General features: G+C 38.5%; 2 protein-coding genes across 2 annotated transcripts; one reads left to right on the plus strand and one right to left on the minus strand.

Moving 5' to 3' along the window:
• Positions 1-247: 247 nt before the first annotated feature.
• On the minus strand, positions 248-1,318 carry LOC133722216 (non-specific lipid-transfer protein 1-like). Its single transcript, XM_062149041.1, has 2 exons — positions 611-1,318; positions 248-525 (listed from the first exon to the last, which is right to left on the minus strand). Exons 1-2 carry the CDS (start codon positions 940-942, stop codon positions 516-518), a joined length of 342 nt encoding a protein of 113 aa, XP_062005025.1. The 5' UTR covers positions 943-1,318; the 3' UTR covers positions 248-515.
• A 6,304-nt stretch (positions 1,319-7,622) lies between these two features.
• On the plus strand, positions 7,623-14,122 carry LOC133722752 (F-box/FBD/LRR-repeat protein At4g00160-like). The gene is made up of 8 exons (XM_062149621.1): positions 7,623-7,750; positions 8,068-9,054; positions 9,197-9,343; positions 9,436-9,749; positions 10,088-10,157; positions 12,699-12,999; positions 13,088-13,400; positions 13,739-14,122. The coding sequence occupies exons 2-8, from the start codon at positions 8,080-8,082 to the stop codon at positions 14,040-14,042; spliced, it is 2,424 nt and encodes an 807-aa protein (XP_062005605.1). The 5' UTR covers positions 7,623-7,750; positions 8,068-8,079; the 3' UTR covers positions 14,043-14,122.
• The last annotated feature ends 674 nt before the right edge of the window (positions 14,123-14,796 follow it).

Below are 14,796 nucleotides of genomic sequence, written 5' to 3' on the forward strand. Positions count from 1 at the left end.
GATTAAAATAAAAAAGATATATTAAAATTTGAATAAACTTATTTTCGATCATCTCAATCTAAATCAAAAAAGAACCCTGTACGTTATACTGACCAAGAGAATACTACTGGCCATAAATATGTCGGCAAACATTAAATGATCAAAATATGCCCGTATGTGTGTAGTCGATCTTTGCATTATTTTTTTGTAGTGAATATATAACAAAAGTATTAAAAAAGCCTAAGCACGAGCAAAAATAAAGATACACACCCGGAATGCAGAGTAAGGTCAGGTTAATCAAAAGATAGATGCATGCATATGACTCAAAAATAGCAGGATATAAATTCCATGAAGATAATAGACATACATCTGAAACTAACATGAATAAAAAAGAGAGTACTTAAACGACAGTCGCTGAAGTAGTGCATGAACTCGCCCTATCTGGACCCACTCAATCCCTTATTATTCTGAACTTAATAAGCCTACTAAACTAGCTAGCTTCATATCCTGCTCTGCTCCATCATCCGACTCGATCTTCATTTCACGCTGCAAGACATAACAAAATAATTTAGAAAGACGAGGAGCTAGGGTTAATTTACAGGCATGAATGTGAAATTAGGAATACGGGTACCTGGCGCAATTAGTGGAGACGCTGATCTTGTAAGGAATGTTGACCTTGCAGTTGGACGGGAGCCTAGCAGCGTTGGTTGGGTTGATCCCTTTGAGTTTAGCAGCAGCTGCTTTCAAGCACTTGCAAGCATTCTGGCGGTCATCGGTGGTCCTCGCCGAGTTGACCATGTTTCTCAGGTTGGTACAACACCCCGCACTGGGGGTCCCACCTTTGGTGAGGTAGCCCAGGCACGGTGCCATCCCGCCCTGGATCTGGTTGCATGTCATGGCCGCTTCGGCAACCACCACGCACATCACGAGCACACAAGCCAGCTTGGCTAGGGTTCCGGCCATTTTGATCGATCTGTTTCTTAGTTAAAAATTTAAAATGCTCTGGGTATTGCTACAGTGATGTGTATGCTCGGAAAGAAGGTGGTGCCGTGGTGGTGCTTATATAGGGGAAATGGTGGTGGCAAGTGGCAGCGTTGTGCTATTCGGTGCGTCAAAATCAGTGGTGGACGTGCAGACCTGGTTTGAATGCTCTGAGCGCATGCAGAAGAAGATCGAGACACGATGACCGGCGCTAAAAACGACGAGCTATAACCCATTGAAAGATGTGTTAGGGTTACCAATTGTCAAAACCCTAATAATGTTCATACAGTATCGATGAACGAAACAGAAAAGGTTGAAAATTAGTTGGGAAAAACGATTGGAACAAAGTAAATTACGAGTTACTACCTGTAGTGATTTACTTGTGATATAAAATTGTCTGATTTTTAAAATTAAACATGAGAGTTAAACTGGTCCTCTAGCTTGCTACTCAATACTGACTAGTGACTACACCTGCAGCAATAGATACCAGAACTGAGTAGTTGAGCTCATTACTGCATTAACTGGCAGAATTGACATCTCTCTATGAGCTAATCTACCTCTTTTCATGAATCTCCAATCTTATTTTGATGTATTTTGAAGTGTATTAAAATTTTAAAGTCAAGAGTTCGTTAGATTAGTCCATCATTATACAGAAACACTGTAAATTGTGACTGAACTATAGAATTCCACAATTTTTATAGAATTTTAGCTCTCACATTGCCTCCTTGTTGGATTTTAACCTCGAGAACTTTGTAATATCTGATTTTTACTGTCATCGATCAAATTACCAGCATTGAACGGTTTCTTGAATAGTCATTTCTCACAACTATCAAGATTTAACTCTCCTGTATTGTGTGGTATGGGTTAGTACGCTACTGCATGTCTCTGATAGTGAGCCAACTACCATTGACATTTTACCCATACTATGCCACCACCGAAATGCAATGCAATGAATGGGTTGTGGTCCATATGGACCACACATTATAGGTGCATAATTGATCATATTTTGGAAGAACTCGGCCTCTAGTGCCTTCACCATTTCACATTGGCCCTCAAAGCACCTAATTGGGGTCTGGTTTTACATCTTTGGGGTTGTAGCGCTAGGCAACCCTTAGCTACATCTATATATTGATGTATCGTCGATATTGGTACTCTTAAGAACAAAAGAAGATTGCCAAAAAGAAAAACAAAATAAAGTTATAACTCTTGGATGCACTCATGCATGATTGAGCGTTAGCCCTCCAACCCTTAGCCACATCTATATATTGATGTGTCATCAATATTGGTCCTTAGAGAAGCACAAAAGAAGATTGCCAAAAAAAAAAAAACAAGAAGAAGAAGAGGAAGAGAAGAACAAAATAAAGTTATAACTCTTGGATGCACTCATGCATGATTGAGCGTTAGACTATCACTAATCATTTTGGTTTCTCTCTTATTTGGCCACATTTGTCCAAAAATATATATACTATTATTAAGAAAAGAACCAAAATTAAAAATTTTGACGGAAATAATCCTAAAAAATTAAAAAACTTTGAGAATTAATTAAATCACAAGGACAATTATGACATTCACAAAATCTATTTTTATTATAAAAAAAAAAAAAAAAACCCACAACCCACTATCTTCTCTCTGTAATGACCGTCTTTATTTTTTTATTTTTTTGAAGAAAAAAAAATACTTGCACATGCAGAACATGTGTAGAGAATGACTAGTAGTCTAGTATTATTTAACAAGAGGAGTGTTGTCTCAAAACAAAGGAATAATACAGGCAAAGAAAGGTAAACTTAAAAAAAATCAATAATAAGCCATAAAAAGATAATAAGAAAATCAGTACAAATGATTACCAAATAAATCTCTACCAAATAGCACTGGTTAAAGATTAACAACAATATGCCTATATTCTATGTCTTAAATTGTTCATAGTTATAGGCTTTCAGGCTTTCTTTAATAAGTTAGCGATTAGTACAAATATAGGTGGTCTATCTCTATATATCATAGTGGTTCTCTTACCACAACTTCTTGATCTGTCTAGTTTGAAGGCAAAAAAACAATATGTAATGACTATCTTAGTATGCATATAATCAAATCCACATTTACTTATGTATGTTGTGTTGTTCAAATTATGAATGTAATTTTAAAAAATGAAAATACCTAGCGCTCTGCTAGGGTTGGGAGAGCGTCATTTTTGGCCTTTCTGTACCTTCCTCCATCATCGATGGAGCACCTTTCCAACACCGCTCTTGGTGTTGTTACCTTTGCGCACGGCTTCTACCGTGTGTCCTTACCAGTCGCGGCAAGCATGCTTCCTGGCGACGACTTTCTGGTCCCAGCCTCTATCTGATCGGGGTTGGTGGGGGAGAAGAAGGGGTTGTGCCGCCTTGCTGGGTTGGAACCGTACCGGCTGTGAACCGACTTCGACTGAGCCGACACATCTGAAAGTGGGTTTATTGGATAGATCTGGTCCGGGTGGGCCGTTGCTTGACCATGATCACTAGTGATGGGAAGATGACATATCAGCGATCGAAGTCAGTGATTGCTGTCCTACAGATCTGACCAAGCAGGGTTTGGGTCTGGTGTAAAAGCTTTTCAGTCCTTTGTGGGCACCGCCCCAAGACTGGTGGGGCAGGCGGCGACGTCTTGATTCATGTGAACAGGTCCGGGAAGGGGTTCCTCAGGCAAGGACTAGCGGCGCAGCGACTGGGGTCGAGGACAAGGCAGGTCTGGGTGCCCAGAGAGATTTTGGTTGCCCAACTGTGAACCTAGGCTCCTTTTTGTGTGGGCTACTCAAGATGGGCCTTTGATTGGGTTTTGTCTTCTGTTTGGATTTGCATCTGGGATCCATGAGACTTTTTACGGATTTTTTTTTTTGCTAGTCTGGAATTGAAATTTTGGCTACTTAGGTAAAATATTGCTCTCTACTCGACATATTATTTTTTGTGGAGTGGGTAAGGTAGGTCACATTACCGCCGGTTCTGTTACCCTCTATTCGACACATTTGTTTGTGTACGTGGAAGTATGGTTGACCATAGGCCTCATCAACGGGTCGGGCCTTGCTACATTTTTAAATAATAACGGGCCGGGCTTTATTGTAAATCGAAGGATTCAAGCCCGTCCATATAAAGTGGGCCTTCCGGGCTTTTTCGGGCCTGGCCTTGCTGGTTTTTTTGGGCTGGGCCTTGCGGGCTTTATTTACAAATAAATCTTTACAGATACTATTTTTTTTATAAACTATATTTATATATCATACTCTCCAAAGAGCAACCTCTATCAATTCAAAGAAAATGAGAAAACTAACCGTTGGATGTGATTATGATTATTACAATAAATTATGAGTGTGGTAAAAAATTTAGCCAATTTCACCATATTTTCAAATCCGATCGAATTGGTCAATCGTAGTCATGATATGTAGAATATATATGCACATATTCTATATAGAAGTATGAGAACTTCCACATATGTATGTATGTGCGCACACACACACACACACACACACACACACACACACACACAGATATATATATATATATAGATCCTATCCAGAGCGGAGCTCCGCTTTGAAAATTAACGTGTGAAGTTCGAGTTTTGGGTCACTTTTCGGTTGCATATCCACATCTCGACCGTTCAGTTTTTAGATACTAGTGTATAGATCGTCTCTGCAAATTTTCAGTCAAAATGATGATCGTTAAGGCGTTGATAATTGCCTTAAAGCTAGTACGGTTCAGGTTGACAGATTCAGTCCGTCCATTGGTTTGAGTGAGTTAGATACCTTAACGATGATCAATTTGGCTGAAAATTTGCAGAGATGATCTATACACTAGTATCTAAAAACTGAACGGTCGAGATGTGGATATGCGATCGAAAAGTGACCCAAAACTTGAACTTCACACGTTAATTTCAAAGCGGAACTCCGCTCTGAATAGGATCTGTATATATATATATGTGTGTGTGTGTGTGTTTATATATATTTATAAACACACACACACACACACACACACACACACATATATATAATAGTTTACAGGCTTTTACCGGCCGGGCCGGGTTTCAAACCCCTAAACCAAACCCGGCCCTCTACCCACGTGGCCGGGCCTATTGCGGGCTTTTTGACGGGTCGGGCTGGGCTTTTGGCCCTGCGGACCGGCGGGCCTCCATCGTCCCACTTGATCCGCGGGTTTTTTGATGAGGCCTAGTTGAGCATACTATTGGTACTGTTTTACATTGCCCGGGGTCTACCCGGTGTCTCATCAAATGATTTTTAGCTTCCCTAATTATCCTCGCTAGGTTTTATTTCCGATGCCTTGTTGCATCTTGTATTTTTTATGCTATTTTTCATTTTGATATAGTCTCTACATCTATAATTTGTAATCTTTCTTATTATTATTAGGGTTTTTGTCCATTTACACCATTTTTAGAGATTTTTTTCCCACTTACCCCATTAAGTTTTTTTAATTCTCTCTTACCCAAAACACTCTAAGGAGGTCTTCCCTAATACTCCATTAAGATTTTTTTTTTGTTTTTTAATTTTTTTTAATACAATTTTACCCTCACCTCTTTATTACTTAGAGAGAGAGAGAGAGGGAGAGAGAGAGAATGGAAGAGAGAGAAACCATGGGAGACTTCGCCGGAGCCCGGTCACCGGCCGCCGGAATCCGGTCAACTTTCGCCATATTCCGGTCAACGGTCGCCGGATTCCGGTCACCGGCTACCGCCCACAGAAATTTGCTGAAAATCTCACCGGAATGTTTTTTTGCACCCAATAGACATCTATTGCCCCCAATAGACGACTATCAACCATGTATTGCCCCCAATAGACGACTATCAGCCATGTATTGCCCCCCAATAGACGACTATTGCCCCCTAATAGAACTTTCGGTAGCCGGAATAGGAACTAATCTTCCTAAAATTAGACAGATAAAACTTTGATTAAAGAAAAAAACGAAGAAATTATATGAATTTTAAAACGTCTATTGCCTCTCAATAGACATCTATTGCCCCCCAATAGACGTTTCGATTACCGAAATGAGAACTAATTTTTCTAAAATTACACAAATATAACTTTAATTAAAGAAAAAAGAGAGGATATTATATTAATTCAAAACTTCTATTGGGGGGCAATAGACGTCTATTGCCCCCCAATAGACATTCAAAAAAAAATTTCTTTCATTCTGTCCGGTTACTTACTTACTTTAGAAAAAAAAAAAAAAAAAGAATCTGATATGGGCACCCAGAAAATGATCTGGACACCCAATCTTCTTCTTCCTCGATGACCGGAACCCTCTCTTCTTGCTGCACCAAATCCCCCAGGCTATCAGAAACCATACACAACATACAACAAGACTAGACTAATCTTCAAAGCTGATTCAGAATCCATGGAAACCAATCTTCTTCTCAGAGCATTTGAAGTTCAGATTGAGATTTGATGGCCTGAGAAGGTTCGAATCGGCGGTGCTCGAGCAGAATTCGGCGATATCGGACTCGGTCATCGGCGCTAGCTCCTGCGTTCTCGAAGGCATCGAAGATTTTCTGGTCGTGGTTGAAGACGACTGCTGTCTGTTCTGCAAAACGGAGCTGAGGTCTTTGCCGGATCAGGTCCTCAGGTCCGGCGACGAGTTGAGGCTGGTGAAATCGGAATGGGTTGCCGCATTTAAGAACCAGAGGAAGAAGAAGCTAGAGAGGTCCAGGGTGAGCTTCTCCAATGAGTTGGATCTGGCCAGGTCGGAGGGGAAGAGGAAGAACACAGAGGTGGAGAGGGGGAGGAAAGCGACGGTGGTGGATATACAGAGGGAGTCTTCAGTTCGGCGGAGCGAGAGAGAGAGAAAGTGATCGGACAGCAATGAGAGAGAGAAGACAGAGTACTCGATGGCATTGATGTAGTTTTTTAATAAAGCTGAGGTCAAAATTGTTATTTCACTTCAAATTGTGTTAGTGGGAATACAAATTTGTTGCTGGGGTAAGTGGGATGATTTTGGTCTATTTTGGTGCATTAGGTTAAGGACCCTTATTATTAATAAAATGGTTGACTATTATTCTCACAAAAAAAAAATCCACATTTACTGAAAAAAAAAAAAAAGAATTAAAGATAAGCAACACAATTTAAAAACAGAAACAAAAAATTACTGGATGACTAAGAATCTTTACTAGCCCCATTGCCATTACTCTAAGATGAGTGCTTCTATTCATACCTCTCATATTGACATTTAAACCTCCTCTCATTTTTGAACATTTTAAAATCCTAATTTACCCCTATTCTTCAAGTGAAAAATAATAATAATAATAATAATCTAATAATCTCTAGATTCTCTCTCTCTCTCTCTCTCTCTCTCTCTTACAACCATAATTCCATCATCATCTTTGGCATTTCTTCTGCACCATTGTTGATTGTCTAATTATTGTCTATTATATATGATTTTATACTGATTAATTGGGAAACCCTCTTTAGCTCTCTTAAGATACCTTGCCAATACCCAAATAATCTAGCTAGGAAAAATTGGGCAATAAATTATACATTTAGCTTATCAAATAAGTTTGGGTTTCAAATATATGCGTCTTCTACGGATCACCGAGATGGCCGGCAATGTTATAGGCCTTAACTAGACATTAAGGCCCACCCAAGCCTCAGCCCAGCTTCAGTGACTCAAAGACACTCTCACTCTCACTCTCACTCTCTCCCACGCTTCACTAGTTACCATTTCGAGGAGAAGATTGGCGTTAGCAACCTGTAGGAGAGCAGTAGTTCCTGTTTTTCCTCAGCAACCACACACAGTATCCCGGAACCGACTCGACCATTCAGGTATTTTCCCAATTCTAAAGTTTCCTTGTCTGCCAATTCCTCAAGTTTGCATGTCCTCTGTTTTTCTTTAGTACGGTTTTGTATACATTCTGGACACCAAGAAAGTAAGAAACCCAGAAAAAGAACAAGTACAGTGCCAAAGGTAACTTATAGTCTAGTGCCAAAGGTTTATACTTTATACTGTTTGATGGAAAACCACTAGATCTTTAATAGGGAAAAATCTTTGTGCAAATATTGAGGAGTTCCCTGAATATTGTGTTATAGATTAACTTTCTCTCCCTGGGAAACTAGCTTAGAAATTCGTGTCGCTTTTACAGAAATTGTATCACATGAAAATGGGTTCGAACTCAAAGCGTCGAAAACGATGCACCGAAGATAGACTCAGTGAATTGCCAGATGCAATTCTTTGCCACATTTTGTCTTTCCTTTCGACAGTTGAGGCTGTAAAGACCAGTGTTTTATCACATAGATGGGAGAATGTGTGGGCTTCGGTGCCCACTATAGACGTATGTGATTATGATCCAAAAGAATTCGACTGCGATAGTTTTTCGATGTTTCTTGATAATGTACTTTTCGCTCATGACTCCTTGAAAGTTCATCGGTTCCGCATTTGCTGTACTAAGATGGTGGATCCCCTTCTGTTTGATTATTGGACTAGCACTGCCATTGGCTGTAATGTTGTTGAACTCGATCTTGGTATTATTCCCATGGGTTCTGTGTACTCGTCACTTCCGCCCCAGTGTTTCGAGTTGCCAGGAAGCCTTTTCGTGATGAAAAGTTTGGAGAAGTTGAAGCTGAGCCTGCAATCGTTTATCACCATTACTCCTGAACCAAATTGGTTCCCAAGTCTCAAGTTTCTCCATGTTTCAGTCTCATTTGCTGGTTCTCATCTGATGGAGAACCTCTTTTCTTGCTGCCCTGTACTTGAAGAGTTGATTTTTGATGCGGACCCTGAATATGATGATGATTCAGTTTTTAACATTAACATCTCTGCACCGAAGCTGAAAAGACTACAAATAAGCTTGTTCCTGGAAACATATGATCTAGAGGTAGTAGAATATGAGCACAAACTTTTTATCAATGGCAATGCTCCAAATCTTGAAAAGTTCACTTTCGACGGCAATCTTTTGGCAATCTATTCCTCGAGCAATGCCAAATCCCTGAACGAAGCCAAGATTGATTGCGCGGACCTGCATGCGGGTCAAGAGCTTGACTATCACCTTGATGCTGCTGATAATTTGCACAGGCTTTTCACAGGAATTTTGAATGTTACTTACCTGTCAGTGTCAGCTCCTATTTTTGGGGTAAGTATGCTCTAACTGGTTCCCTTAGTGGATTAAATCCTTTCTAGACACTCAAGTTTATTAACTGAAATGCTATATTACGCAGAGAAAATGTTTAATTGTGATAGTTTTTTATTGATCTTTACTTCATGATTTCTGAAAGGATCCCCACATTGTACATCAGTATCATCTCCCTACATTTGTTAATTTGAAGCACTTGAAGCTACTTCTTCAAGCTTGCTGCTCTTGGCAACCATTGATTAGTTTTCTGAATGCATCGCCAAATCTGGAATCTCTTGTCTTGAAAAAGGCAAGTGTACATGGCTTTACACCCTTACTAACTGTATTGATAAATGAGAATTTTGAAATATTTTAATTTATCTCATCTATGTTAATCTTTAGAGCCGCGATTGCCTATGTCGACACGATCCGGATGAATTACATCATGAATGGAATCCACCAGAGTATGTGCCTGTTTGTTTGGTGTCACACTTGAAGACTATTTGCATACGTGGGTACAGGGGGAGGCCAGATCAGATGAAAGTGGCAGAATACTTGTTGAAGCACGGTGAGGTTTTGGATAAGGTGACGGTTCATCGGACTTCCAAATGTATCTCTTCAAAAAAAGAGAAGAAATTATGGCGGGGATTGAAGAAGTTGCCAAGGTGTTCGAAGACATGTCAAATTGAATTTCCATGCCTCTCTGTCACAGCATAGCCTTCTTAATTATCTGAGTTACATTTCAAAGTTGTGAAATGGATCCTTTTTTTGTAGATAAGACCATGAAATGATTCAACTCTTGTGTAATAACAACTCTTCTTATCTTCTATTATTAGCCCTCCAACCTCTGGAAGAATCTTTTAGACTATGCTACATGTATGGATCTTATCTCAAGAGACATTTATTTGCAACTGGTATTCGTTTTCATTTGTTCCACATTTCTCAGGAGCATTGCAACTTAGCCATATGGAATAGCTTATTCTCGGAAACTCACTTTTGTGTTGGCTAGCTATCATTAGCTTTACAACCTTTACTAAACTGTCATCCATACTAGTGGTTATGTAAAAGAACAAACAATTACAATGGTCGAAATGGACATCCCAGGGTATCTTGAGCAAATCGAGGTAGAGCCGTAGAGGGCGTCTTCTAAAGATAGAGGGCATATTATACCAATGCACTCGTCCAATTTAGAATGAACCTCAGACTCGCTAATATCACTAGAACTTGTAGATGTGAATAAACTCGTTCAAGTGAATTACCAAAACTGCTGAAAGTGTAAAAGACTATTTCCAGCCATGTTTAGTCATTTCGACTAACCTTCCACCCACGGTTCTACCACATCTCCGTTGCTGTTTGATAAATGTGGAGGAAGAATAATCAAAGTTTTTACGTCACAGTTGTCCTTACTCCTCGCAGTATGGTAGGCTTTTAAGCGCATCATCAAAACTAGCTCTATCAATTAACTGTCATTTACCAAAAAGCTACACCAGAAGAACTTTTAAGGGACAATTATTCACCACCTAGAAACAATTATAATCTGTCATAATCCAACCAACGATTCAATGAAAATGAATATAACACTATCAAACAGTAGCGGCTCAAACCTTCAGAATTTCCATGGTTGAACTTGACCTATCTGTGTTTGTTCATCGACCTTATTTTTTGTGTGTATTCAATTTAAGTTTGATTGCACTGGCTGATCCACCTCCAATGGAAACTTTCTTGTTTTCTTATTGTAGTAAAATAGTAAAATAATAGAGTACATCTGCTACAGGAGTAATCTGAATTTTATAACTTGGGAAACCTCTCTAATATGGCCTCTCATGCGTTCATCCAAATTGAACTGCAGGAAACTTGAATTCATTTCTACTCTGTAAACTTTGAAATCAAGGAATCCTAGTAATCATGGCTATTCCACTACATCGCATGTCTCATTCATAGATTTGTGATGTCATTTCTTTTCATCGGAAAAACAATGAAAAACATCCACATGTTCTGCATGCAACTTTGGACGCCTTAGAACATGAATTTTGGAACAGAAGAATGTAGAAACTTTTCTTCCTAAGACCACATAACAATAAGAAGATTGAGTGACTTTTTTGTCTGTCTAGTTCTCTTTGAGACTCACTCGGCACATGTCATCATTCTTATGCCCAATTTGGCACATCTCAAAAAGTTGTTTAACTATAAGTGAAGCACCAAAAGGTGTTTAATGAAATTTGGAAAAAAAATAAAAAACAGCTTATTTCAAAAGTTCTACCATTAAGTTGGTGTTTATAAAAAATTGATAAACAACAACTTTCATAAGCTAAAAGTTATATAGCTGCTTATAAATTAATCTTAGTTTTCCCAAACTGAGTCTTACGAACGCTATTTTGATAAGACGATGATTGTGAGGGAAAACACATCAGCTAGCTTGACATATCGATCACTTTTCTATCAATACTTCTAATTGGTCGGCAGTCGGTCAACCAACTAAATTCAAACCTCTCTTTCAATTGACTTAATCTAGTCTATTGTTCTTACTCTCTCGGCCTCCAAACTAAAAAGATGATCAGTTTACATTATCATCCGAAATTTGTTGTATTAGCTAGGGGTTTGACATTTGACAATATGATTAATTATGTGGTTAGGGATTTGTGCAAACCTACTAGTCGGTTATTAAATATATGATAATCAAATGCCAAGTCAAATTCAAAGTAAGCAAATTGAGATTTGAGAATAACAGTATTTGGAGAATGTTACCACCTCGACATGATGTCATCCGATTTGTTAATCGAGGTTTTAAGTTCTTAAGGTTTAGAACTAACTTGAACGATGGTTTAGTTATCGTATTCAAAACTTGATAGTGAATTTCAAAATCATAAGCGAGGGAAGAGAATATATATGGTGCATTAAAAGTATGTTTAGCAACACTAGCCATTTTGAGTCAAATTTTAGCAAAATAGCTAAAAAGTCATATTGGCTAGCCACTTTAGAAATACATTTGTAACAGTGCTCTCTATTTTAGATAGTTTTGAATTTATATTATTTTTTAAATAAAGATTAAATAGTTTAAATGTATTTATAAATGACATAAAATAACTCAAAATAATGTTTTAAATTATAGAGAGTCTCATCTCGCTCTCTATATTTAGGAGCGAGATAGCTAAAGTCTAAATGTTATAATGGAGAGTCACTTAGGTATCTGGTGCAGCTGTTAAAATAGATAGAAAACTAAACATGCATGCTCTCTAAAATAGCTAAGGGGCTAAAATAGAGAGTCTACCAAAGATGCTCTTAAGAGATCATGTCATCTCCCCCATATTATTAATTATAGAGTTGATAATCAAATGTTTATTACCCCGAATGAGAATCAGAGTTGAGCTCTATATATATATATATATATATATATATATATATATATATATTACATTAATTTTGTCCTTTGGATACTTAACCGATTAATTCAGTGTCAGTAGAGGGTTTGTAATTTTTCAGTGTTTCTTATTGGAAACTTTACCAATAAATATGTACTCTTTCAAATTTTATACTTTTTTATGATAAATTTTTACCAACAAATTATTTCTTAAAGAACATGTGCATATATCGGTAATTCAAAATTTCGGATAATATATTTATTGGTGAGTTAAATGATATTCAATTAAGATAATTTAGTATGGCAGTTAGGCCAACTCAAACGTGACAACCGCAAAGGCCCTCAAACTACTAATTTCATTTCCATGCTCAATCACTCGCTCCAAGTCCCTTCGTTACTAATATATATAGCATCTCTTCTACACACACACTCACACATAACTGAATATAAGACCAACACAATGGCTAAGAAAGCAATGCAGATCCTGCAATTGCTCTTCTTTATGCTGATCCCCTTGACTAGTTGTCAGGGAAGTCGTGGAGAATACGGAGAATGGCAAACTGCACATGCAACATTCTATGGGGGAAGTGATGCTACTGGCACTATGGGTAAGCTACAAACTAATCAACTCGATCTATATGTATTTCCATATATACATACTGAGATGGTCTGATGGAGGTAGAAATATTGATGTAGGAGGTGCATGTGGTTATGGAAACTTGTACAGCCAAGGGTACGGGACTCGCACCGCAGCTCTAAGCACTGCTCTCTTCAACAGTGGTTTGAGCTGCGGAGCATGTTACCAATTGCGATGCAACGACGACCCCAAATGGTGCCTCCATGGTGACATCATTGTCACTGCCACCAACCTCTGCCCACCTAATCAAGCTTTGTCCAACGACAATGGTGGGTGGTGCAATCCTCCTCTTGAACATTTCGATTTGGCTCAGCCTGCTTTCTTGCAGATTGCTGAGTATCGTGCTGGGATTGTCCCTGTACTATTCCGAAGGTAATTGTATATTAGTTCTTCAATAGAAGTGCATTCCCTCATAGAAGAGAAAACTATAACGCATTTAATTAGTTTGGAGCGTTTTGTCAATATGAAGTTTACCGTTTTACATCTAGACATCCATATGGTGAAATGGATCTATTTGCCCGATAGTGGATCTAGCTCTAGTATCGATCATAATATGACAATATAGCGTATTAGACCGTTGATATAAGTCATTACTTTATTCAATGATGAGCTATTGTTTTCGTGTTTACTTACTGGTTGATAACCGAAAATAAAATAACATTGTTGCTTATTTAAGAGACTTTGAATTCTTTTGTGTTTGTTTTGGACAGGGTTCCATGTGAGAAGAAAGGAGGCATAAGGTTCACCATCAATGGTCACTCATACTTCAACTTGGTGTTGATAACAAACGTTGGGGGTGCAGGGGATGTTAAAACAGTGTCCATCAAGGGATCTAGGACAGGGTGGCTACCAATGTCAAGAAACTGGGGGCAGAATTGGCAGAGCAATTCCTACCTCAATGGACAAACCCTCTCCTTCAAAATCACAACCAGTGATGGAGCCACACTCACCCACAATAATGTCGTTCCTGCTGGTTGGCAATTTGGACAGACCTTTGAAGGTGGTCAATTCTAGATAAATCCTGGAGAGCAATGATTTATATATATCTTTACACATCACTTTTTATAAATTATGAATAAAATGGTTCTGCATCATTGATACTGTAAGATAAAGTTACAAATGTGACATCAGTGAGATAAATGCAAGTTTTGTACATCCCAACTAACTAACTAAAGTTTGGCTATAACATGGGCATTTTGACATAAACCGCGTCAAATTTCGAAAAGAGCAGAACTCTTTCTTTATTGAAGTAAAACTAACCTAAGACAAACCCAAAGCTAATCATACTTTTCTATAAAATATCAGTCACAGCATGGAAATTCTTCTTATGGCCTAGTTCCTTTGAGAAAATGTTGCTTAAAGCATTCTCCTAATAAGTCATAGAGTATTACAACACGGAATACACTGGTTACAAGAGACATGTTCAAGGCTCCTACTAAATATAAACAAAAACGTGTTGCGAGGGCGGGGATCCGCAAGCCTTCCTTGTATTTAGCATTGCGGTATATCGTATATCATTTGCATTGCAGGTGCATGGGTGGGGAGTTTAAAGTACAACATTTATTCTGGGATCGGTGCGGGACTCCACATCACCCTAATGGGGTCTCCGGTTTCAAATCACGCAAATTAAGACCTAGCGCTGCCAAGTCAGATGATAGAATGCACCTGGGGGGCCAGAAATATACCAAAAACTAAGCATTTCAACTAGTATCGGAAAACCATCTAAATCCCTCAACAACACGAGCAACCAAGTTCCAAACATAAGTTG

The sequence above is a fragment of the Rosa rugosa genome, chromosome 7 (genome assembly GCF_958449725.1).
Source record: "Rosa rugosa chromosome 7, drRosRugo1.1, whole genome shotgun sequence".
In the NCBI taxonomy this organism is placed as follows: Eukaryota; Viridiplantae; Streptophyta; class Magnoliopsida; order Rosales; family Rosaceae; genus Rosa; species Rosa rugosa.

Bases quoted from the DNA above. Each gene is read 5' to 3' on its own strand.
- LOC133722216 (XM_062149041.1), bottom strand. From the start codon at position 942: ATGGCCGGAACCCTAGCCAAGCTGGCTTGTGTGCTCGTGATGTGCGTG.
- LOC133722752 (XM_062149621.1), top strand. From the start codon at position 8,080: ATGAAAATGGGTTCGAACTCAAAGCGTCGAAAACGATGCACCGAAGAT. The intron at 9,750-10,087 runs GCCTTCTTAATT...CATCCATACTAG, and splicing joins TGCCTCTCTGTCACAGCATA to TGGTTATGTAAAAGAACAAA. The intron at 13,000-13,087 runs GTAAGCTACAAA...ATATTGATGTAG, and splicing joins TGATGCTACTGGCACTATGG to GAGGTGCATGTGGTTATGGA.